Raw genomic sequence first — 25,000 nt, 5'->3', positions numbered from 1 at the left:
CTAGAGTCTAGTGTACAGAATTCAACTTAGTTGATAATGTCATAATGCTTACCAAATAAATAAGGTACTGTAACAAACCTGATAGATCATCAGGTTATGATGTTGTGTTATGTTTTAATATACTTCTGATTTAAAATAATAATGTAGTTGCATACTTAGCACCTAACATTCCAGTGACTAAGTGTAATGCCTATAGGTCACTGACCTAGCAAAACATTGTATTTGAAATTTTTTTTTCAAATATTTATTAAATATCCATTTCAAAAGGAAATAAACATACAGAATGAGGAGTTTTTACTTTTTAATATTTAATTTAGGTGTTGATTAATTATCACCTCGTATAGTTACCCTGCAAGTATTTGCTACTAATATTTTTAAATGGAAAAAGTTGGGAATAAAGATGAGACTTATAATTAATATATATTGTATTTCATAAAGACATGGTTTTTACAGTGTGATTAAAAATGTATGATAATTTTAAAATTAGTACGTTTGTACATACAAACTAGGTTTGCTGTCAACAATACGGATTTCTTTTTTTAAATTTATTTTTTTAATTTATTTTTGAGACAGAGAGAGACAGAGCACAAGTTGGGGAGGGGCAGAGAGAGAGGGAGACACAGAATCCGTAACAGGCTTCAGGCTCTGAGCTATCAGCACAGAACCTGAAGTGGGGCTTGAACTCAAGAATGGCGAGATCATGACCTAAGCCGAAGTTAGACACTTAACCTACTGAGCCACCCAGGAACCCATGATTTCTTTTAACTACAGGACTTCTTTGAAGTTGTAATTAGAGTTCTGATGCTTTCTGTAATGTGTTGCTGTACTTAAATTTGACTTTTGAACATTATATTATTATTTGAACTTGATGATATACACATTTATATGTGCATTTTACAAGCAGTTGTAAAATTATCAAAATTTTAAAAGGAACAAAAGTACCCAGATTCGTCTTTTATTGTCATATTTAAAACTGACAGCACTTGGTACATAGACTTGTTAAGTAGGTATAGGAGGAGTTCTCAATTGCAGTGGTTTTCAGCTTTCCTTGACAGGCAGCATAATTATCTGGGCCCATCACTGCAGAGATAAGATTCAAGCGGTATACTGATCGGGCTTAGGAATTTGTGTTATTCTAGTTATACTGATGTGCAATAAATAATAAAATTAAATGTTGCATGAAAATCCTCACTTCTTCAAGGATGTGACAGACTAATTAAGTAGTTTGAATAACTGAAAAATACCTTATATTTTGAACGTAGAATGCTAGTTATTAAAAAAATGGAAAGATAATATACTACATTTAATCCTATAACTTACTAACCATAGATTAATCTTTCCTTTGGAGAGCAATAACTTGACCTCATCTAATCTCATATAATAATGTTCAATCTGAAATATTTTTTAATATTAAGGTTGTTTATATGTTGGCCAATAAGTATTACTAATGCAATAGAGGCCACGTTTACAAACGATTCTATTATATAAGACTGATTTTAAGATTATTTTGAAATTCATATTTCCAACTAAAAAAATTAGTTGAGAATGATTTAAAAGTTAAACTATATAAAGCAAAGATCAGTTAATAGGAACCAAAAACATATTTGCAGGCACCTGGGGTGAGATTCAGGTGCTCTAAATGACCTGGCAGATAGGAAGAGATACTCTGTAGTAATATTTCTTATTGTATGATAAAGGGAACCACAAAGTATACGCAAACATTTTTTTCTCCTCTCACTTAAGATCTGAAAATAAGTAAAAAGTTGGTTGTTTTCACTATAAAAGATGCTTCATATGATCTGGTTTAAGTTAACATTTCTAGAATTCATAGAATTTTTTTTAGAATAGAGACTTATAGGATAAGATAATGATAAAATGATCCCAAACCCAAATATTTGAGAATATAATCAAAGATTATACTTTTTTGCAAATGTATTTATTAAAAATATATTTATTGCTGATTTATTTTTCTTCTGCTTATTTTAGATTTAATTTGTTCTTCTTGATTTAGTTTCCCAAGATGGAAACTTAAATTATTAATTGCAGATCTTCTTTTCTAATATGTAAATTCAATGCTATAAATTACATTCTAAGCACTGTTTTCACTGTATCCCACAATTTTTTAAAATATTTAAAAAATTTTGGGGGCACCTTGGTGGCTCAGTCAGTTGAGCATTTGACTTCGGCTCAGGTCATGATCTCACAGTTCATGCATGGATTTGAGCCCCGTGTTGGGCTCTGTGTTGACAGCTAGCTCAGAGCCTGGAGCCTGTTTCAGATCCTGTATCTCCCTCTCTTTCTGACCCTCCCCTTCTCACGCTGCCTCTCTCTTTCTCTCTCTCTCTCTTTCTCTCAGAAATAAATAAAACATTAAAAAAATTTTTTTCAGTGTTTATTTTTGAGAGACAGAGAGAGACAGAGTGTGAATAGAGGAGGGGCAGAGAAAGAGGGAGACACAAAGCAGGCTCCAGGCACTGAGCTATCAGCACAGAGTCCGATGCAGGGCTCAAAGTCACTAACTGTAGTAAGATCATGACCTGCGCCGGAGTCAGATGCTTAACTCGCTGAGCCACTGAGGCACCCCCACAATTTTTTTTAAAGTTAATTTATTAGGGCACCAAACTGGTTCAGTCGGTTCAGCGTCCAACTTCAGATCAGGTCATGATCTCATGGTTGGTGGGTTTGAGCCCCACATTGGGCTCTGTGCTGACAGCTCAGAGCCTGGAGCCTACTTCGGATTCTGTGTCTCCCTCTCTCTCTGCTCCTTTCCCGCTTGTGCTCTCTCTCAAAAATCAATTAACATTAAAAAATAAATATAAAATTTATTTGTTTATTTGGAGAGAGACAGAGCACAAGTGGGAGAAGGGTAGAGGGAGGGAGAGAATCCAAAGTAGACTCTGTGCTGCCAGTGCAGAGCCTGACACCAGGGCTAGAACCCTTGGAACTGTGAGATCATGACCTGAGCTGAAATGAAGTCTGATGCTTAACTGACTGAACCACAGAGGTGCCCTGACTGCATCCCACAAATTTTGATAAGGTGTATTTTCATTTAATTCAAAATATTTTTAAATTTCTCTTCGAGCCATGTATTATTTAGAAATATGTTGTTTAATTTCAATATGTTTTGATGTTTTTCAGCTATCTTTTATTAATAGCTAGTTTAATTCCACTGTGGTCTGAAATAGACGTTGTATGTTTTCTCTTCTTTTAGATTTATGAAGGTATGTTTTATGGCCCACATTATGGTATCTCTTGGCAAATATTCCATGTGAACTTGAGAAGACTGTATAATCGTCGGCTGTTGGATAAAGTAGTAGATAAGTGTCAGTTTTCCAGTTGACCAATGGTGTTGTGGACTTCAGCTATCCTTACTGATTTTCTGCCTGCTCAGTCTATCTGTTCCTCATAGGGGATATTGAAATTTCCAAATCTATTAGTGGATTCATCTGAGTCTCCTTTTAAATTCTCTCAGTTTTGCCTCAAGGGTTTTAATGCTGTGGTTAGGCACATGCACATTAAAGATTGTTAGGTGTTCTTTTTTTTTTTTTTTAATGTTTTATTTTATTTCTAGGAGAGAGAGAGAGACAGTGTGAGCAGGGGAGGGTCAGAGAGAGAGGGAATCACAGACTCTGAAACAGGCTCCAGGCTCTGAGCTGGCAGTCAGCACAGAGCCCGACGCGGGGCTCGAACCCACAAACTGCGAGATCATGACTTAAGCGAAAGTTGGATGCTTAACTGACTAAGCCACCCAGGCACCCCAGATTGTTAGGTGTTCTTGTAGAATTAATCATTATGTAATACTTCCATTTTATCCCTGGTAATTTTCCTTGCTCTGAAATGCGCTATATCTGAACTAATATATCTTCTTCAGCTTTCTTTTGATTAGTGTTAGCATAGTATACATTTCTCCATCATTTAACTTTTTTTTTTTACTTTTTTAAATGTGTGCCACAGAAGAATAATTTTAATTGAAAATTCACATATCATAAAACTCTCCCCCTTTAAACTGTATACTTAATGAAAAATATTTTTTAAATGTTTATATACTTTTAGAGAGAGAGCGAGAGCGAGAGTGAGCAGAGGGGGGGTGGGCAAAAAGAGAAAGAGAATCTCAGGCAGGCTGTATGCTGTCAGCACAGAGCCTGACATGGGTTTCAGTCTCATGAACTGTAAGATCATGACCTGAACTGAAATCAAGTCAGATGCTTAACCAGCTTAGCTACCCAGATACCCCTCAGTGAAAAATATATATAAATGAAAACAATGACTCATTTTTTTTATCAACAGCTTTTCATGTTGCTAACTATTGTACAGTATCAGTTTTAATGCTTTTATAGTATTCCATTGATGGTATTATATAGTTTTGTAGTTAATTACACTGTAAAGAACATTAAGGAAGGTTTGCTATTAAATTATTATTTTTGCTATTAAATTATTTTTATTGTACATTTTAATTGAGGTATAATTGACACATAATATTACATTAGCTCCAGATATGCAACATAATGGCTCAATATTTGTATATATTGTGAAATGATCACCACAATAAGTGTAGTTAACATCCTTCACCATATGTAGTCACAAAATTTTTTTTTCATATGTTGAGAACTTTTAAGGTTCTCAGCAGCTTTAAAATATGCAATACAATATTTTTAACCAAAGACATCACACTGTGCATTACCCCCTCATGACCTATTTATTTTGTAACTGGAAATTTGTACCTTTTCCCCCCTTGTCCTATTTTGCCAACTCCTACTCCTGCCTCTGAACCACTAATCTGCTTGTACCTATGAGCTTGATATTTTGTTTCTGTCTTCAAATTCCACATATAAGCAAGATCATTCAGCATTTGTCTTTCTTTGATTTGTTTCACTTGGTATAATACCTTCAGGGTTCATCTATGTTGTTGCAAATGACAGGATTTCATTCTGTCTTATGGCTGAATACTATTCCATTCTATGTATATACCACATTTTCTTTATCTATTCATCTGTCAGTGGTCACTTAGACTGCTTCTATTTCTTGGCTATTTAATATGTGGGGCGAATATATCTTTTTGAGTTAGTGTTCTCCTAGTCTTCAGATAAATATCAAGAAGTAGAATTGTTGGATCGTATGGTAGTTTTATTTTTAGTTTTTTGAAGAACCTCCATACTCTTTTCCACAGTGGTTGTACCAATTTACATTCCCATTAACAGTTCATAAGGGTTTCTTTTTCTCCACATCCTTGACAACACTTGTTATTTCATGTCCTTTAGATAAAAGCCATTCTAACAGGAATGAAGTGATATTTCCTTGTGGTTTTATTTCCCTGATGATTAGAGATAGTGAGCATCCCTTCATGTACCATATTGGCCATCTGGATGTCTTCTTTAGAAAATATGTATTCAGATTCACTGCCCATTTTTTAATTGGATTTTATTTTGCTGTTGAGTTGTGTCAGTTCTTTATATATTTTGGATATTGTCCCCTTATTACATATATGATTTGCAAATACTGTCTTCCATTCAGTAGCTTGCCTTTTCATTTTATTGATGGCTTTCTTTGCTGTGCAAAAGCTTCTTAGTTTGATATACTTTTACTTGATATATTTTTGCTTTTGTGTCCTTTGCTTTTGGTGTCAAATCCAAAAACTCATTACCAAGACTATTGTGAAAGAGTGTACTGCCTATGTTTTCTTTTGGAGTTTAAGATCTTAAATTCAAGTCTGTAATCCATTTTGAGCTGTGTTTTGTGTATGGTGTGAGATAGTAGTCCAGTTTTATTCTTTCGCATGTTGTTGTCCAGTTTTCCCAACGCCATTTATTGAAGAAACTCTCTTTTCCCCATTGTATATTCTTGGCTCTTGTGTCGTAAATCAATTGGCCATCTATGCATGGGTTTACTTTTTGTGTCTATTTTGTCTCATTTGTCTATATTTTTAATGCAAATGCCAGACTGTTTTGATTACTATAGCTATGTAATACAGTTTGAAATTAGGGAGCATAATCCCTCCAGCTTTGTTGTTCTTTCTTAAGATTGGTTTGGGTATTTAGTTTCTTTGTTTTATGCAAATATAGGATTATTTATTATATTTCTTTAAAAATAGCATTGAAATTTGGATAAAAATTGCACTAAATACATATTTTTTGGGGGGTACTATAGACATTTAACAATATTAATTCTTCTAGTTCATGAGCATGGAATAGCTTTCCAATTATTTGTCTCTTCTTTAACAATTAATTAATTAATTGATTAATTTCATTGTATAGGTGTTTTACTTCCATGGCTAAATTTAGTCCTAGGTATTTTATTCTTTTTGGTGAAATTTTAAGTGGTATGTTTTATTAAATTCTCTTTCTAATAATTCATTATTAGTGTATAGGAACACAACAGATTTTTGTACATTAGTTGTATTTCTTGCAACTCTACTGAATTCCTTTATTCTAAGACTTTTTTGGTGAAGTCTCTAGGGTTTTTGCTATATAATGTTATATGCAAATAGTGACAGTTTTACTTTTTACTTTCCAATTTAGATGCTTTTTATTTCTTTTTCTTGTCTAATTGTTGTCTGAGCTTCTAATACTGTGTTGAATAAAACTGGTGAGAGTGGTCATCCTTGTCTTGTTCCTGAACTTAGAGGAAAAGCTTTACGTTTTTACTGCTATATATGATGTTTACTGTGGTATTGTCATATATGACCTCTATTATGTTATGTTCTGTCTATACCATTTGTTGAAATACTGAAGTTATCATAATAGGATGTTGAATTTTGTCAAGTGCTTTGTTTGCAACTCTTGAGATGATCATATGATTTTTATCCTTCATTTTGTTAATGTGGTGTGTCGTTGCATGTACTCAATTGTGATATTGATCTAGCCTTTCTTCCCAGGCATAAATCCCACTTCATCATGGTGTATGATCCTCTCAATGCATTGTAAAATTTGGCTTGCTAATATCTTGTTGAGAATTTTTTGCAACTATGTTCATCTGGGATACTAGTCTGTGATTTTCTTGTAGTGTCCTCTACTTTTGGTATCAGGCTAATTGTGACCTCATAAAATGATTTTGGAAATGTTCTCTCCTTTTTTTTTAGAAGAGTCTGAGAAGGATTGGAATTAACTGTTTGAATGTTTGGTAGAATTCGTCTCCATCACTTTACTTTTAATTTGTATGTCTGTATGTTTAAAGTACCATCCCCGCGTCGGGCTCTGTGCTGACTGCCAGCTCAGAGCCTGGAGCCTGTTTCAGTCTGTGACTCCCTCTCTCTCTGACCCTCCCCTGCTCACGCTGTCTCTCTCTCTCCTAGAAATAAATTTAAAAAACATTAAAAAAAAATTAAAGTACCATTCCTATAGACAGCATATAGTCGACTTGGTTTTTTGATCCACTCTAATTTTGATCCTCTATGTCTTTGTGTTGGTGCTTTGGCCATTGATATTTAAATTGTTTATTTATATAGTTGGAGTAATAGCTACTATATTTTGGTGCTGTTTTCTTTCTATTCATTGCTCTTGTTTTTGTTCCAATTTGGCCTTCTACTCTGTTCTCCCTGTGGTTTCATTGAGCATTGTATGAGATTTCATTTTCTGTCTTATCTCAATATATTTCTTTTCTTTTTTTAATTAGCTTCCCTAGTTATTGCAGTAACTCAAGTCCACTCTCAAATGACATATACTGCTTTAGGTGTAGTTTAAATAGCTTTTAATTACAAGATATTTCTAATTTTTCCCTCTTGTTCTTTGTATCGTTGCTGCCATTCATTTTATTTGTACATATCCATGCATGAATATACATATATACATAGATATTCTAATACAGTTTGCCACTAGTGTTTGACCAAACTGTCATCTGTTATATCAACTAAAAATAGGAAAAAATAAAAGCTTTTTATTTTGTCTTCACTTGTTTCTTCCCCACTGCTCTTCCTTTCTTTATGTAGATCTGAGTTTCTGAACTACATTATTTTCTTTTAATAAACTACTTGTAACATTTCTTGCAAAGCAGATATATTGGCAACTAATTCCCTCAATTTTTGTTTGCCTGAGATTCTTTATTTCTTGTCCACTTTTAAAGGAGAATTTCACAAGGCATGGATTTTTATATTAGTTAATTTCTCTTAACAGTAAATATTTCACTCTCTCCACTCCTTGTTTGCATGATTTTTGAGAAGTTGGATATAATAATGAATTTTGCTGCTCTGTTGGTAAAGTGTCCCCCTCAACCCCAGTGTATTTTTTTTTTGCCTTAATCCTGTTTGATTTTTTTTCTGAGCTTATTGGATCAGTGGGTTTTAGAGTCTCCGTCTGGTAATTCCAACATCCCTGCAGTGTCTGAATCTGGTTCTACTACTTGCATTATGTTGTCTTTTAGTATGCTTTGTAATTTTTTTATTGCAAGCCAGACATCATGTACTGGTAAAAAGAACTACAGTAAAATAATATGTGGTGTGGTAGTAAGGTATGGATAAGTCTCAGGCTTTTAGTGAGGTTGTGCTCCATAGGTTGTGAATCTCATAAGTGCTCGTCAGCCTCCCTACACCTTAGGTGGGACAAGAGGGCTGGAGTAGGCTGGAGTTGTGTATCTCCTTTCTCCCGAATGGAAAGCTTGATGGAAATGTAGTTGGATATTTCCCTACTTCCAGATCAGTTAGACTTCCAGATCAGTTAGGCTCTGGTAAAACCTCAGTTTATTTATTGTGTGTTAAATATTTTCTCTTTCGGGTAGCCCTTGTTAAGAAGAACAGGGTGATCTGGTGTATTTCAAAATTATTTGTTACCTCTCTCCTCTCAGAGGCATGAGCAGATTTTTGTCCAGGTAGAGCTCCTGGATATTAATCTCACAGATATATGAGGGCTGGAGTTTCTAAATCTGAGTTGTCAACACTAAGCCCCTAGTAACTTGTCAGTCACAGTCCTACCCTGGCACTGGTTACTGCAGAGGTTTCTGCTGGTGAATTTCTGCTCTAGTAACTTCTAAATCTAAACCTGCCTATCTCTGAATTTTGATTCAGTAGTTTCTCATGTAACCTCACTTTTCTTCTGAATCTAAGAAGAGTGGTTGATTTTTCATTTTGTTCATCTTTGTATTTGTTAGGATGGTGTGACAACTTCTAAGCTCCTTCTATTCTGGACCAGAAACCAAAAGTGCCCTAATTTACTTTTTGAAGATTACATTCTATTTTGAGTTGTTAACTGAGTCAGATTTATTTTAGCAACACTTATTTATAGTGCTTGTTACATGCCAGGCACTATTCTGAAACCTTTCTGCCAAGTAATTTTGTCTTCCTAATAATTCTATCCATTAAGTACTATTGCAGTGCTCATTGTATAGATGAGGTAACTGAGGCACATAGCTTGGATGTATAACAAACTGAGGGTATGTAACTTGCCTGAGGTTACCAAGCTCAGAACAACTTATGTTTGTTTCTTCTTTCTGTAACTACTTCATAAGGTAAAAAAATAAGTTTAAAAATCAAAATAACTTTCTTTAACCAATAGAATGTAGTGAGGTGAACCTGTGCCAGTTAGGCCTTCAGAAGTTCTGACAGATGCTGCTTCTATACTGTTTGATCTTGCTATTCTACTGTGGGAACACAAAAATAGACGTGTGAGAGAAAGACACAGTGAAGGCTGGTGTGGATGGACAGAGAGACCCATACATGCCAGCATCCCAGCTGACCCTCCCTTCCAGTGTCCTTGCCAATGTGTCACACCCACATGTTAGCCATTTTGGAGGTGACAGTGCACATGAGCCCCATAAGACTGAATCTCTAGTTAATATCACTTGGAAAAGAACTGCCTACTTAAATCAAGTCAACCCACAAAATCCTGGGAGATAATAAATGGTAGTTGTTTTAAGCTAATAGATTTTGGGGTGTTTTGTTATGCAGCAGAAGTAAATGAAAAATGTATTCTTTTTTTGCAGGAATTTAGATATTGGTTGTGGAAATTCAAAGGGAAGGATTTCAAGGAATTAACAATGGATCTCAATCTATATGAGAGATACTTTTTCAGTTGTACTTAGAAGTCTTTTTTTCCAGGGGTTCCTGGGTGGCTCAGTTGGTTAAGCTTCTTCTGACTCTTGATTTCAGCTCAGGGTATGATCTCAGGTCATGGAATCGAGCTCTGCACTGACAGCATGGAGTCTACTTAGGATTCTCTCTCTTCCCTTCTCTGCCCCTGACCTGCTTGTGTGTGTGTGCATTCTCTCTCTCTCTCTGAGATAAATAAACATAAAAAAAATAAGTCTTTTTCCAGATTTATTGAGATATAATTGGCATTTAATGTGTAAGTTTAATGTGTTTGATATCATGATTTGATACACACATATATTGCAAAATGACAATCACAATAAGCTTAGTTAACTCATTTATCTATCTAATATACTTACTATTTATTTTGTGATGAGAACATTTGGGATATACTCTCTGAGCAGCTTTCAAGTCTACAATATAATATTGTTAACTGTAGTTACCATGTTATATGTTATATTGCTAGAACTTGTTCATCTTAGATCTGGAAGTTTGTAACCTTTAACCAACATCTCCCCATTTCCTGTACCTTATTTTGCTCACACCTGGAAACCCCCAATTTACTGTCTTTAAATGAGTTAAGCTCTTTTAGATTTCACATTAAGTGAGAACATACAGTATTTGTCTTTCTCTGTCTGCTTATTTCACTTGCTATCAACCCTTCAAAATCCATCATATTGTATAAGATGGCAGGACTTCCTTCTTTCTCATGGCAGAACAATATCACATTGTGTATGTGTGTATATACTATGTAAAATATATCTACATATATCACATTGTTTCATCAGTCAGTGGTTATTTCTGTATCTTGGCTGTTGTGAATAATGAACATGGGAGTTGAAGATATCTCTGCAATATAATTATTATGGGTATATATTCAAAGAAAATGAAATAATTATATGGTATATTATATAGTAGTTCCATTTTAAATTTTTGAGGACTCTCCATACCATTTCCCATAGTGGCTGTATCAGTTCACATTCTCACCAACAGTGCACAAGCGTTTGTTCCCTCTTTTCCACATCTACATCAATGCTTACTTCTTGTCTTTTTGAATTTAGCAATTCTGAAAGGTATGAGGTGATATCTTACTATGGTTTTGATTTGCATTTTCCTGACAATAGTGGTATTAAACACCTTCTCATGTATATGTTGCCCATTTATATGACTTTATTGGGAAAAAATGTTGAAGTCCTTGCTTATTTTAAAATTAGATGATGATGATGATTTTGCTACTGATTTCTATGAGTTCCTTTTATATTTTGATATTTATCCCTTATTAGATTATTGTAAATACTTTCTCCCATTCCAATGTTTGCACCTTCATTTCATTTATTGTTTCTTTTCTGTGCCAAGGCTTTTCAGTGTGATATAGTGCTACTTGTTGATTTTTGCTTTTATTGCCTGTGTTTTTGGTGTCATATCCAAAAATCATTGCGGGGCGCCTGGGTGGCTTAGTCGGTTAAGCGTCCGACTTTCGCTTAGGTCATGATCTCGCGGTTCGTGGGTTTGAGCCCCGCGTCGGGCTCTGTGCTGACTGCCAGTTCAGAGCCTGGAGCCTGTTTCGGAGTCTGTGTTTCCCTCTCTCTCTGACCCTCCCCTGCTCACGCTGTCTCTCTCTCTCTCTCTCCTAGAAATAAATAAAAATATTAAAAAAAGAATCATTGCTAAGTCCAATGTCACAGAGCATTTCCCCCTCTTTTCTTCTAAGAATTTTATGGTCCCCAGTCTTACATTTAAGTCTTTTGATTTCATTTTTGACTTAATTTTGAAGTGTTTTTTTATAAGTGGTATAAGAGGTCAGATTTTATTCTTTTTCCAGTGAATAGACATTGTTCTCAACACCATTCATTGAAGTTACCATCATTTTTTTATTGAGTATTCTTTTTTGCCTTGTCAAATATTAGTTGACATATATGGGTGTTTATTTCTGGACTCTTAATTGTTATACTTTGGTCTGTATGCCTATTTTGTTTGCTTTGTTTTGTTTGGTTACTTGTTTTCCAGTACCATACTGTTTTGATTACTGAGAATCTGTAATGTGTTTTAAGTCAGGAAGTATGAGGCCTCCAGCTTCACTTTCTTTCTCAAAATTGTTTTGCCTAGTTGAGATTAAAAAAAAATTATTTATTTTGAGAGCTTGGTGGGGGGAGGGAGAGAGAGAGAGAGAGAGAAAGAGAAAGAGAACGAAAGAGAAAGAGAGGGAATCTCAGGCAGGCTCCATGCTATCAGCACCGAGCCCGATGTGGGGCTTATCTCACGAACCAGGAGATCATGAGCTGAGCTGAACTGAAACCAAGACAGACTCTTAACCAACTGAGCTACCCAGGCACATCTGCCTAGTTGAGATTTTTGAGTTCTTGTTGTCCCATATGAATTTTAGCATTATTTTTCCTATTTTTGTGAAAAATTGTTGTGAAAAATTTTTGTGAAAAAATATTTTCCTATTTGATTTTTATTAATGGCATTGAATCTGTTAATGGCTTAGGATAGAATAGACACTTTGGAATATTAGCTGTGTCTGAGCACAAGATTTTTCCATTGGTTTGTATCTTTAATTTCTTTCATTAATGTCTTACAGATTTCTGTGTATAGATCTTTCACCTCCTTGATTATATTTATTCCTAAGTATTTTATTCTTTTTGATGGTATTATAAAAGGATTGGTTTCTTTATTTCTTTTTCAGATACCTCATTGTTAGTATATATAAAATGCAACTGATTTTTGCATGTTTATTTTGTGCCCTCATCTTTACTGAATTCATTTATGAGCTCTAACGGTTTTCATGGAGTCTTGAGGATTTTCTGTATCCTCACATCATGTTGTCTGCAAACAGAAAATTTACGTCTTCTTTTCTGATATTGGTCCCATGCTAAACTATGAAAAATATATAGCTAACCACAAAACAAATGCCCTGACCTCAAGGTGCAGGTAATATAATTGGAAAGACAACAATTATATAACATAAAATATATAATTTCTAAATTGGGGATGTAGGCATGGTACAGGAATATAAAGACTAAGAGTTATATAGACAATGACTTATTGAAATGGATTACACCAAGAGAGAGAAGTAAATATGACATCCTTAAATAGCATAGTTTACCATATTTCATTAACTAAGAAGCCATTGTTGTTAACTGTTCAGAATTCTAATTACTGAATTAAATGAAAATTAATATTTCAAGTTTCTATTTTACTTTACCACATGGTTAATTTTATTATTTTCATGGGTTTGTATTTAATCATAAAATAATTAGACAATGTAGATTTTTTTCTAAATTTTGAGACCATGACATTTTAGAGTTCCCTAATCACCTTAGTATTTGATTATTACGGATGATTTTATATGTCTGTAATTGGCATCTTTTAATTAAATCTAGGAAGTGCTTGTCCAAAATGAGCAAAAAGACATTCATTTAAGCACTGTCATGAAGATTATCTCAAATTTGGATTTGTGTGACTTAATAATTCATTTCTGCCTCAAACCATATATGTTTTATCTGCATGAGTTTTTAAGTGAGGCAATAGTACCAGTCACACTAACTCTCTCACTGGGTGTTATTAAAAAATATTTTGAACATATTTAGGCATTTTGAGGAAAGGGACCATATCATCTCATGTATTAGTATCAGTTAACTTCACAAAACAGGATTAGTGAATTTCACAGAGTTAGTAACAATGTTAGTCAACTAATAGCTAAAGTTAGAATGCTTAACTAATTATAGAACTTTTTATTTAGTCAGATTATCTAGTATGTCTGAGATCAATAAAGGAAACAAAAAAAGTCTACTTTTGAATAATACTAGTGGTAGATTATCGACATCACATTTAAGTGACATATGGATAACATTAATACAGAAAAGTTTAACATAAAAATCTTTCATTGCTTGTGATAAGTTTATAGACATTAACTATACTTAGTTAATAACACTATTTAGAATCCCTAAAAATAAATGGTCGGCAGACTATATCTTCTACAAAGAAGTATATTAGAGATGGAATAATCAGTGTGAGAAATGAATGATTGAAATAGTTTATCAATCTATGCATCTCTCTCTATATATATATTACACACACACACACACACACACACACCCCAATGCTGTGACAAAAGATATAAAGTCAGCTCAACTTCAGCTTTATATGAAGAAATGGGATCTCTGCTGTTCCATGTTGATGTGTTTTGTTCATCTAGAGATTTTGTTATAGGTTATGATCTAGAAAACTTTAACTTTAGTTAATAATAATTCATTAATATTGGATCATTAATTGTAACACATATATAACACTAATGCAAGGTGTTAATAGGGGAACTCAGGGTACAGGGGGTTATGGGGGTATATATGGGATCTCTGTGTACTTTCAGTTTTTCTGTAAACCTAAAACGGCTCCAAAGAAGAAAGTCTATTAATAACTTTAAAAAATCACTTGGCTACAAAAATAGAAAGGAAAAAAAAGGTTTCATTTGGTATATGACTCTCACTTTGCAGATTTCTTCCAGGATTGTAATTGACTCAAAATTTGGATTCTATAAGTGACATTTTTGAGCACTCCATTGTCTTAAAACATCCTGATTTATGCCTGTTTATATGGTCTCTTATGCACCCTTGTTGTGAACTGGAGTTTGCCTCTATTAGGCCAGAATGTAAAAAAATAGTTTTTTTTTTTTTTAAATATTTTTATTTATTTCTAGGAGAAAGAGAGAGACAGCGTGAGCAGGGGAGGGTCAGAGAGAGAGGGAGTCACGGACTGAAACAGGCTCCAGGCTCTGAGCTGGCAGTCAGCACAGAGCCCGACACGGGGCTTGAACCCACGAACCGCGAGATCATGACCTAAGCAAAAGTCAGACACTTAACCGACTAAGCCACCCAGGTGCCCCTAAAAACATAGTTTTTTGAAAGGAGAGCCTGAATACTTGAGGTCTTTTCTAAATAGGGAGTCCAAATGATGGAATACATTTTGTATATTGCCTTTCATTTCAGGACATATAGAGCTTAGTAAGTTTATAAAGATTCATTCATATGTGTTTATTTTATATCAGGGTCTTTATGTTTGGAAGAATGTTCTACCTGTAGTTTAGGCTAGTCTTTCTCAAGATGTCCGTGATTTACCTGGGTACATTCTCAATTACAGATTCCTTGACCTTCAGCTCAGAGACTCTGATAACATAGATATGATATGGGGCCTAGGAATCTGCTTTTTGTTTAATTCCTTAGATGGCACTTAGAATTTAATTATAGGTCTAGGCCTTGGCCAGCATATAAAAAGGAACTAATGTCTTGAAAGAGCACAAAGGTTTACCTGGATTTTCACATTAATTTCATTTGGATTCTGGTAACCTAGTTTACCTTCACCTGGTAGAAAGATTCTTCCAATAGGGAAGGTGATTAATCTTATAAATGCTCTCAGGCCACTTGAGCTCAGATAGCCTCTTTGAAACTATCACTGGGTGACTGTGTTTTGTAAATGCTTAAATTTCCCAGAGTAAGGGAAATTTCAAATGTGTACTATACTATGTAAAATTACTTTTTTTATGTTTTATTTATTTCTGAGAGAGAGACACACACACAGCATGAGCAGGGCAGGGTCAGAGAGAGAGGGAGATACAGAATCTGAAACAGTCTCCAGGCTCTGAGCTAGCTGTCAGCACAGAGCTTGACGCCGGGCTCGAACCCACGAATGGTGAGATCATGACTTGAGCTGAAGTTGGATGCTTAACCGACTGGGCCACCCAGGCACCCCTATGTAAAATTACTTTAAAAAGCTATGATCCAAAAAATTTTAGATAAACCTAAATTAGTGAAATTTTAAAACTAATTGAATTCCAGATTTTAACTGCCTAGTTGAACACAGAAATAAGTAATATGATTGTAAATTGTTTCTTTAAGGAATTTATAACAGCTGAAACATTGTATGACACCTTAATTTCATTTAGCTACATTTTCAGCCTCTTCCACAAAGGTTATCATTATCCTGAGTTGGAAGTTTATCATTCAGTTCATTTCTTTATTTAGCAGATTTTTTTGACCAATATTATTACACAAGGAATGTGAAGGTGTAATTTTCTTTGTTTTAATTTTCTTACCTAGAAGTGATGTTTTTATCTCAGTTATTTCACCAAAAAGTAAGGTTTTTTTTTCCTTCTTACTGATTATTTGATTGGTGAGGGCAGTGATAACGTTTTTTATTTGTAGTCATGTACATTTTATACCTTTAAAATGCTTTGAATTAGAAGGTTTTAAGGGAATTACAATTTTTGCAAAAAATGTTTGAGTATATTCGATAACATGATGTTAATATTAGTTTCTGGTATACAACTTAGTGATTTGACAATTTTATACATTATACTCTGTTTGCCACATGTGTAGCTACTGTTTCTCCCATACATTACTATTAACAGTATCAGTGACTGTATTCCTTATGTTATACCATTTATTCCTGTGACTTACTGATTCTATAACTGGAGGTCCCTATCACCTCTCCCCTTCACCCATTTTGCCCAACCCCCTCATGTCTGGCAGCCATAAGTTTGTTCTCTGTATTTGTAGGTCTGATTCTGCTTTTTGTTTCTTTGTTGTTGTTGTTGTTGTTTTAATGTTTTTGGATTCCACCTACAAATTAGATTTTTCTTTAATTTTAACTTTTCTATCCATCTTACTCTATCTATTAGCAAATATATTTTGTTTTCAAGTTTATTTTTGGAAGTTGAAAAAACTTTTCAAAGCAATTTCCCATTTTTCCTAGATGTTTCATGGAACAATCACAAAAGAGCTAACCAGTCATGAAGAATGGAGACACTATAATGACAACATGATTGAAGATCAGAAAGATTTTGTTTTTGTGAAGTATAATGGCCTTCATTTAAAATCTATGGAAAATTTGCACTCTTGTATCTCTCTGAGAGTATGCATCTTCTCAAACAATTTTATCACAGATATTCATCCACTTCAAAGTTGTATAAAATTAGTCAAACTTGATCTTCATGGAAACCAGGTAAGCAGTAGATATTTTAGATATTTGTGTGTAAATGAAATTGATGTTTAAAAACACTTATGTTATCTATCTACAATATTTCTCCCAGTTCTTTATATAAAAAGTAAATAAAATTTTTTTAAGTAAAATATATAAAAATACAAAATTTAAGGGACATCTGGCTTACTCAGAGCATGCAACTCTTGATCTTGGGGTCATGAGTTTGAGCTTTGCATTGAGTGTAGATATTACTTTTAAAAAATTTATATTTAAGCAGAAATTTTGAATTAGAAATATGTAAATACTATATGATTTGGTATATTTTACTTTTTAAATTGATAACCTGGATTAAAAATGCTTTGGACTTTAAAATTTTTTAAATCACATAATTAACATATAACATTAAGTTCAGGTGAACAACATAATGATTTGAGATATATATATCACTTAAGCTGCTTCCATTTCTTGACTATTGTAAATAACGCTGCAATGAATATTGAGCGTGTATATATCTTTTTGAGTTAGTGTTTTCCTAGTCTTCAGATACATATTGAGAAGTAGAATTGTTGGATCATATGGTAGTTTTATTTTTAGTTTTTTGAGGAACCTCTATGCTGTTTTCCACAGTGGTCATGTCAATTTACATTCCTATTATGAGTGCATAAGGGTTCCCTTTTCTCCACATCCTTGCCAACACTTGTTTTTTTTTTTTTTGTCATTTGGATTAAAACCATTCTAACAGGTATGAAGTGGTATCTCCTTGTGGTTTTGGTTTGTATTCCCCTGATGATTAGAGATAGTGAGCATCCCTTTATGTACCATGTTGGCCATCTGGATGTCTTCTTTAGAAAATATGTATTCAGATTCACTGCCCATTTTTTAATTGGATTTTATTTTGCTGTTGAGTTGTGTCAGTTCTTTATATATTTTCAATATTATCTCCTTATTATACATATGATTTGCAAATACTTTCTTCCATTCACGAGCTTGCCTTTTCATTTTATTGATGGTTTTCTTTGCTGTGCAGAAGCTTCTTAGTTTGATATACGTTTACTTGATATATGTTTGTGCCCTTTGCTTTTGGTGTCATATCCAAAATTCATTACCAAGACTATTGTGAAGAAGGTAACTTCCCATGTTTTGTTTTAGGATTTTTATAGTTCTAGGTCTTAGGTTTTAGCCCTTAATCCATTTCGAGCTAATTTTTGTATATGGTGTAAGATAGTAGTTCGATATCTTTCCTCCCCCCTTCCCTCCCTCTCTCTCCCTCTCTCTCTTTTTCTTTCATTCTTTCTTTTTCTTTTCTTTCTGTGTTACTGTCCAATATTCCCAATACCACTTATTGAAGAGATTGCCATTTCTGCTTGCTTCAGCAGCACATAGTCTAAAATTAGAATGATATATGGGGCGCCTGGTGGCTCAGTCAGTTAAGTGTCTGACTTTAGCTCAGGTCTTGATCTCATGGTTGGTGGGTTTGAGGTTCTTGGGTTTGAGCCCTGCACTGGGCTCTGTGCTGACTGCTAGCTCAGAGCTTGGAGGCTGTTTTGGATTCTGTGTCTCCCTTTCTCTCTGACCCTCCCTTGATCATGCAGTCTCTCTCTCTCTCTCTCTCTCTCTCTCAGAAATATATAAAACATTAAAAAAAATTTTAATTAGAATGATATAGAGAAAATTAACAAGGTCTCTTTGCATGGCCTCATGAAGAGACTGCCCTATCTCCATTGTATATTCTTGACTCCATCATAAATCAATTGGCCATCATAAATCATGGACCACCTATGCATAGGTTAATTTCTGGTCTCTCTATTCTGTTACATTGATCTGTGTGTTTTTATGTCAATACTATACTGTTTTGATCACTATAGGTTCGTAGTATAGTTTAAAATCAGGGAGCAGGATCCATCTCGCTTTATTCTTTCACAATTGCTTTGGGTGTTCAGGGACTTCTGTGTTTCCATACACATTTTGGGATTCTTTTCTCTATTTCTGTGAAAAATGCCTTTGCAATTTAGAAGGGATTGCTCTGAATATGTAGATTACATTGGGCAATATTATTTTAATGTTTATTCTCTCAGTCTATAAGCATGGAATATCTTTCCATTTATTTTTCTCTTATTCAATTTATTTCATCCATGTGTCATTGTTTTCAGTATCCAGATCTTTCACCTCCTTGTTTAAATTTATTCAGGTATTTTATTCTTTTTGATGTAGTTGTAAATGGGATTGTTTTCTTAATTTCTCTTTCTAATAGCTTATTGTTAATATATAGAAATGCAACAGATGTTTGTATACTGATTTTGTATCCTGAAACTTTACTGAATTCATTTATTAGTTATGAGAATTTTTCAGTGGAGGCTTAGAGTTTTCTGTATATGATATGTTGTCTGCAAATGGTGATAGTTTTGTTTCTTCTTTTTTGGTTTCTGTGTCATGTGATTCTTTTTCTTGCTCAATTACACTGGCTGGGACTTCCAATACTGTGTTAAAGAAAAGTGGCAAGAGTGGGCCTCCGTGTCTTGTACCCGATCTTAGAGGAAATCAATTTTCACCATTGAATGTGATGTTCACTGTATGCTTGTCATATATGGCTTTTATTATATTGAGGTTTATTCTGTGTCTAATTTGCCAAGAGTTTCAATTGTGAATGAATGTTGAATTTTGTCAAATGCTTTTTCTTCTATTGAGATGATCATGATTTTTATCCTTCGTTTTGTTAATGAGGTATATAACATTAATTCTTTCTTTCAGGAAAGTACTTTAGAAAAGTTTAGAATTGGCCTACTGCAAAGAACTTTTTACTGAACAAAGTATATATGTCCATTGATTTAATTATACTAATAATGATAACCTATTCCAGATGAACAATGTATTGTGTTTTTACTCCAGTCACCACTGGAAAACTAGAGATTGTTTTTGGCTTATTAATGAGAAATTTGCCATTTTGAAAAATACTGAGTTTTAGAAGATGTTTAATGTTTTTCCATTTTCCATACAATTTATAGAAAATTAACATTTATATTTAAAATGTTATTATTAATAATATTTCAGATAAAGAGTATACCAGATACCAAATTTTGGAGTGGACTGAAGAATCTAAAACTCCTCTATCTTCATGACAATGGGTTTGCAAAGTTAAAGAATATATGTATGTTATCTGCTTGTCCAACCCTCATTGCCCTCACTATGTTTGATTGTCCAGTGAGTCTTAAAAAAGGATATAGACATGTTCTTGTCAACAGTATATGGCCTCTCAAAGCACTGGATCATCATGTGATTTCTGATGAAGAAATAATTCAGAACTGGCATCTTCCTGAAAGATTCAGAACATATAACCCCCGACTTTTCTTTAATTTCTGCCCTGCTTTGAAAAAGGTAATTAAAAGGCTCCTGGGTGGCACAGTCATTTAAGCATCTGACATCAGCTTAGGTCATGATCTCACAGTTCATGAGTTCAAGGCCCGTTTTGGACTCTTTGCTGACAGTTCAGATCCTGGAGCTTGCTTTGGGTTCTGTGTCTCCCTTTTGGCCCCTTCCCTGTTCACACTGTCTCTGTCTCTCTCTCTCAAAAATAAATAAAAAGATGTAAAAATATTTACAAAAAAAGGTAATTGGATTCATCAGAGTTTCATTATGGATAAATTTATAGAAGTCAAATTTTAGTTCTAGGTTGTATACTTAAAGTATATAAACTAATATATACTGTTCATTTATCTAAAATTTCATAAACTAGTGAATATATTAGTAATGTCTTATAACTGAGAATTTGTAGAAGCTTGTATGCCTACTGCATAAAAATTGCTGAACATAAAAATATCAAATCATAGAGAAGTATTTTGGTACATAATATGTTTTAATAGCTTTAAGGACATATAGCTTACATACTATAACATTCACCCATTTTATATGTATGATTTAATTATTTTGGTAAATTAATAGTGCTGTATAACCATCTCTACAATCCAGTGTTAGAAATTTCCACCAATTCAAAGGTTTCCCTCTTTGTCATTCGTAGTTAATCTCAACTTCCTCCTGTAGTCTTAGGCACTGTTGATCTAGTTTCTGTTTCTATAAATTTGCTTTTCTAAACATCTTACATGAGTCAAATTATACAATATGTAGTCGTATGCACCTGCCTTCATTCACTTAGTGTGATGTGGCTGAGGCTCATTTATGTTGTAGCGTATATCAGTCATTTGTTCCTTTTGATTGCTGAGTAATTTTCCATTATATGAATACACTGCATTTTTTTTTGGTCCATCCACCAATTGATAGACATTTAGATTATTTTCAGTTTTTGCTATTATGAATGATGCTGCTATGAACACCTACTTACATGTCTTTGTGCAGATACATGTTTCATTTTTCTTGGGGAGATTCTTAGTGCAGTTACCAGAAGGTATGATAAGTTCATGCTAAATTTTGTAAGAAACCAAATTGCTTTCTAAAAAGTAGAAACCACAACTATGTAGAGTTCTAGTTTCTTTATGAACTTGCAACCAGTTAGTGTTTTTTGTTTTATGCTATAGGCATTCTAGTAGATATAAAATGGTGTTTTATTTTGGTTTTAATTTTTTTCTGATCTGAGTAATGATGATAAACATTTTTATCTGCTTATTAACTATGCATAGATTTTCTTTCATCAAATATCTATATAAATTTTTTGTTCATTTTGAAAGTGAGTTGTCTTATTATTAAGTTGTAAGAGTAAATATATGGACATAGTCTTTTATCAGATATAGGTATTGCAAATATTCTCTCAGCCAACTTTCCATTTTGTTAGTGGTCTCTTTTGGAGCAGAAAAATTTTGAGTTTTAAGCCATCCAGGTTATGAATTTTTTCTTTTAAATATCATGCTTTTGATGTTGTGTCTAAGAAGTCTGCCTAAATTTGTCTATGTTTTCTGCTAGAAGTTTAATAATTTTAGCTGTGAAATTTAGACCTATGTTTTATTTTCAGTGAATTTTTATGCATGGTGTGAAGTAAGGGTCCAAGTTCATTTTTTTGCATGTAGATATTCAATTATACCAGCCCCATTTTGTTGAAAACATTATTCTTTCCATGGTGAACTGTCATATCTTTGCCAGAAATCAGTTGGCCATAAAAAGGTAAGGGTTAATTTCTGAACTCTCAGTTATTATATTCCAATAGTCTTTATATCTATCCTTAGGCCAGTGTCACACAGTCTTGATTACTGTAGCTTTGTAGTTAAGTTTGGAAATAGGGAAGTGATAATCAATTAATTTTTGGATTGTTACTAATGTATAGAAATACAATTGATATTTTAATTAAATCTTATATTCTTCCACCTTGTTATTCTCATTTCTTAATTCTAAAATTTTTTTGTTGATTCAAAATATTTTTTTAATTGAAAGTGAATCTCTAATTTCAGGTTTTTATATTTGAATGATTTCATTCGGAAGTAGTTTTTTTTCTTTTCCTAATGCCTGAAAGGACAATTTGGAATATTAATGGAAGTGGATAAAGCTATTAAATTCTTAAACAATTAATTTGGTGACATGCACAAAATCATCATTATATATTGATTTTTAAAATGCTGAAAGAAGTGATTAGGAAATGATATCTAATTGGAGGTTACAAAATATTTAAAGGGGTAGATTAAAATATTTAAAAAACATGCTTCATGACATGAATATTAGAACAAATAAATGAGGTATGGGGCGCCTGGGTGGCTTAGTCGGTTAAGCGTCCGACTTTCGCTTGGGTCATGATCTCGCGGTTCATGGGTTCGAGCCCCGCGTCGGGCTCTGTGCTGACTGCCAGCTCAGAGCCTGGAGCCTGCTTCGGAGTCTGTATCTCCCTCTCTCTCTGACCCTCCTCTGCTCATCCTCTCTCTCTCTCCACTAGAAATAAATAAAAATAAAAAAATAAAAAAATAAAAAAATAAAAAAAAACAAACAAATAAATGAGGTAAGAGTTCAATAAAGGGGTGAGCTCTGCAGGTGTTAGAAAGCTCAAGTACCAAGATACAGGAAATAAAAATGTATGTTGCAGAACAGTATTTATAATATGTTGTATACATATCTAAATCTACATATATATGCATTGACAACTGATGAATAGAAAATCATTTGAAGTGATCATATTTGAAAGGATACATAAGGGGCGCCAGGGTGGCTTAGTCGGTTGAGCGTAATGAACAGTGATTATACATGAGATTAGGACGTTAGAAAACTTTGTAACTGCATACAGTTCTTTATAAAAATTTTGAGTATATTAATGCTTTTATAATAATAGTTAAAAATTTTAGACAAATAAAAAGTGAGGCAATGTTTATTTTTTTTATTATAGTCTATTGTAAGTTGGTTTCCATATAACACCCAGTGCTCATTCCAACAAGTGCCCTCCTCCATGCCCATCACCCATTTCCTTCTCCCCTACCCCTCATCAACATGCAGTTTATTCTCAGTTTTTTTATGGTTTGCCTCTGTCCCTCTCCTTAACTATTTTTCCCCCTTCCGCTCCCCTATGGTCCTTTGTTAAGTTTCTCCTGTTCCACATGAGTGAAAACATATGGTTTCTGTCTTTCTCTGCCTGACTTATTTCACTTAGCAAAATACCCTCACGTTCCATCCACGTGCTACAAATGGCCAGATTTCATTCTTCCTCATTGCCATGTAGTATTCCATTGTATAGATAAACCACATCTTCTTGATCTGTTTGTCAGTTGATGGACATAAAGTCTGTTTCCATGATTTGGCTATTGTTGAAAGTGCTGCCATGAACATTGGGGTATATGTGCCCCTATGGATCAGCACTCCTGTATCCCTTGGGTAAATTCCTAGCAATGCTATTGCTGGGTCATAGGGGAGTTCTATTGTTAATTTTTTGAGGAACCTCCACATTGTTTTCCAGAGTTGCTGCACCAGTGAGACAATATTTAATTCTGGGTGTCTTAACCTGGGCCATAAAAGAAGAATTTCATTTACATATTCTAGTTGGGTGGTATGGTATAATCAAAGGTGGGTACATACAACCTTTTTAAAAAAATATTTTAATGTTTATTTATTTTTTAGAGAGAGAGAGAGAGAGACAGAGCATGAGCAGGGGAGAGACAGAGAGAGAGGGAGACACAGAATGTGAATCAGGCTCCAGTCTCTGAGCTGTCAGCACAGAGTCTGACACGGGTCTTGAACTCACAAACCATGAGGTCATGACCTGAACTAAAGATGGATGTTTAACCTACTGGGCCACCCAGATGCCCCTACACTGGGCTTTTTTAGGGACAATCAAAATGACTGATATTTGTTTAAGCAATTAATAGGAAGTTAGTGGGAATATGCAAAGAACGTTGGGTGAATACTAAGGAGTTTAAACTTCTAAATGAATGTAGTGAAGATCTATTGAAGTTATTTGAAGAGGAAATTAGAGTATTTCTATCATAGTTGGTGCTCTATGAATAAATGTTATTGACACATTTTTTTTAAAAAATGGAGTTTTTTAAACACTGGAGTTTAATCCAGTGTTTTGTAGCAGATTAATGGGGGTTAGGAGACAGATGAGGGTGGAGAGACTACTATAGGCCAGAAATGATGTGATTAGGATTGATTTAAGCCAACAGTAGTGGCAAAGACAAAAGAAGACAGTGTAAAGAAGAGGACAGACACTTGGTAAAAGTCATTGTCGTAGGCACCTTATATATTTTATTCCTTCATTCCTTTACCAAATATGTATTGATCGCCTAATATGTGAGAAAGGTTATTTTGGACTGGGTGGTAAATAATACTGACAGATGCTCTGCTTTCATAAAATTTAGCGGGAAGGCCCAGGAAATAAACATGTAAGCTGAGAAACAAGAACAAAAACAAACCCAGCATTGAATTCTAGATATTGTTAATATCTAAAGAAAATGAAATAAAGTAAGTAACATAGAACAAAAGGAATGGAGGCTTGGACTAGATATTGAAGGGCTTTCTGAAAAACATTTGTTCTTCATCATACTCTTTGTTATGGAAAGATATTATTATTATTATTATTTCACAGAAGAAAATGAA

General features: G+C 33.9%; 1 protein-coding gene across 4 annotated transcripts in view; it reads left to right on the top strand.

The window, feature by feature from the left end:
* The window catches only part of LRRIQ3 (leucine rich repeats and IQ motif containing 3), a 201,070-nt gene that overhangs the window by 9,357 nt on the left and 166,713 nt on the right, over positions 1-25,000 (top strand). For 3 of the 4 annotated variants that reach the window (XM_077778992.1, XM_077778989.1, XM_077778990.1), the window contains exons 2-3: positions 16,760-17,008; positions 20,036-20,359. In XM_077778992.1, the coding sequence (XP_077635118.1) occupies positions 16,760-17,008; positions 20,036-20,359 (573 nt within the window). The remainder of the gene's footprint in view (positions 1-16,759; positions 17,009-20,035; positions 20,360-25,000) is intronic. The other variant, XM_077778993.1, reaches the window with a different exon arrangement.

Source organism: Crocuta crocuta, unplaced genomic scaffold (genome assembly GCF_008692635.1).
Source record: "Crocuta crocuta isolate KB4526 unplaced genomic scaffold, BGI_CrCroc_1.0 scaffold58, whole genome shotgun sequence".
NCBI classification, from domain to species: domain Eukaryota; kingdom Metazoa; phylum Chordata; class Mammalia; order Carnivora; family Hyaenidae; genus Crocuta; species Crocuta crocuta.
This window is presented reverse-complemented; position numbering and strand designations above follow the sequence as displayed.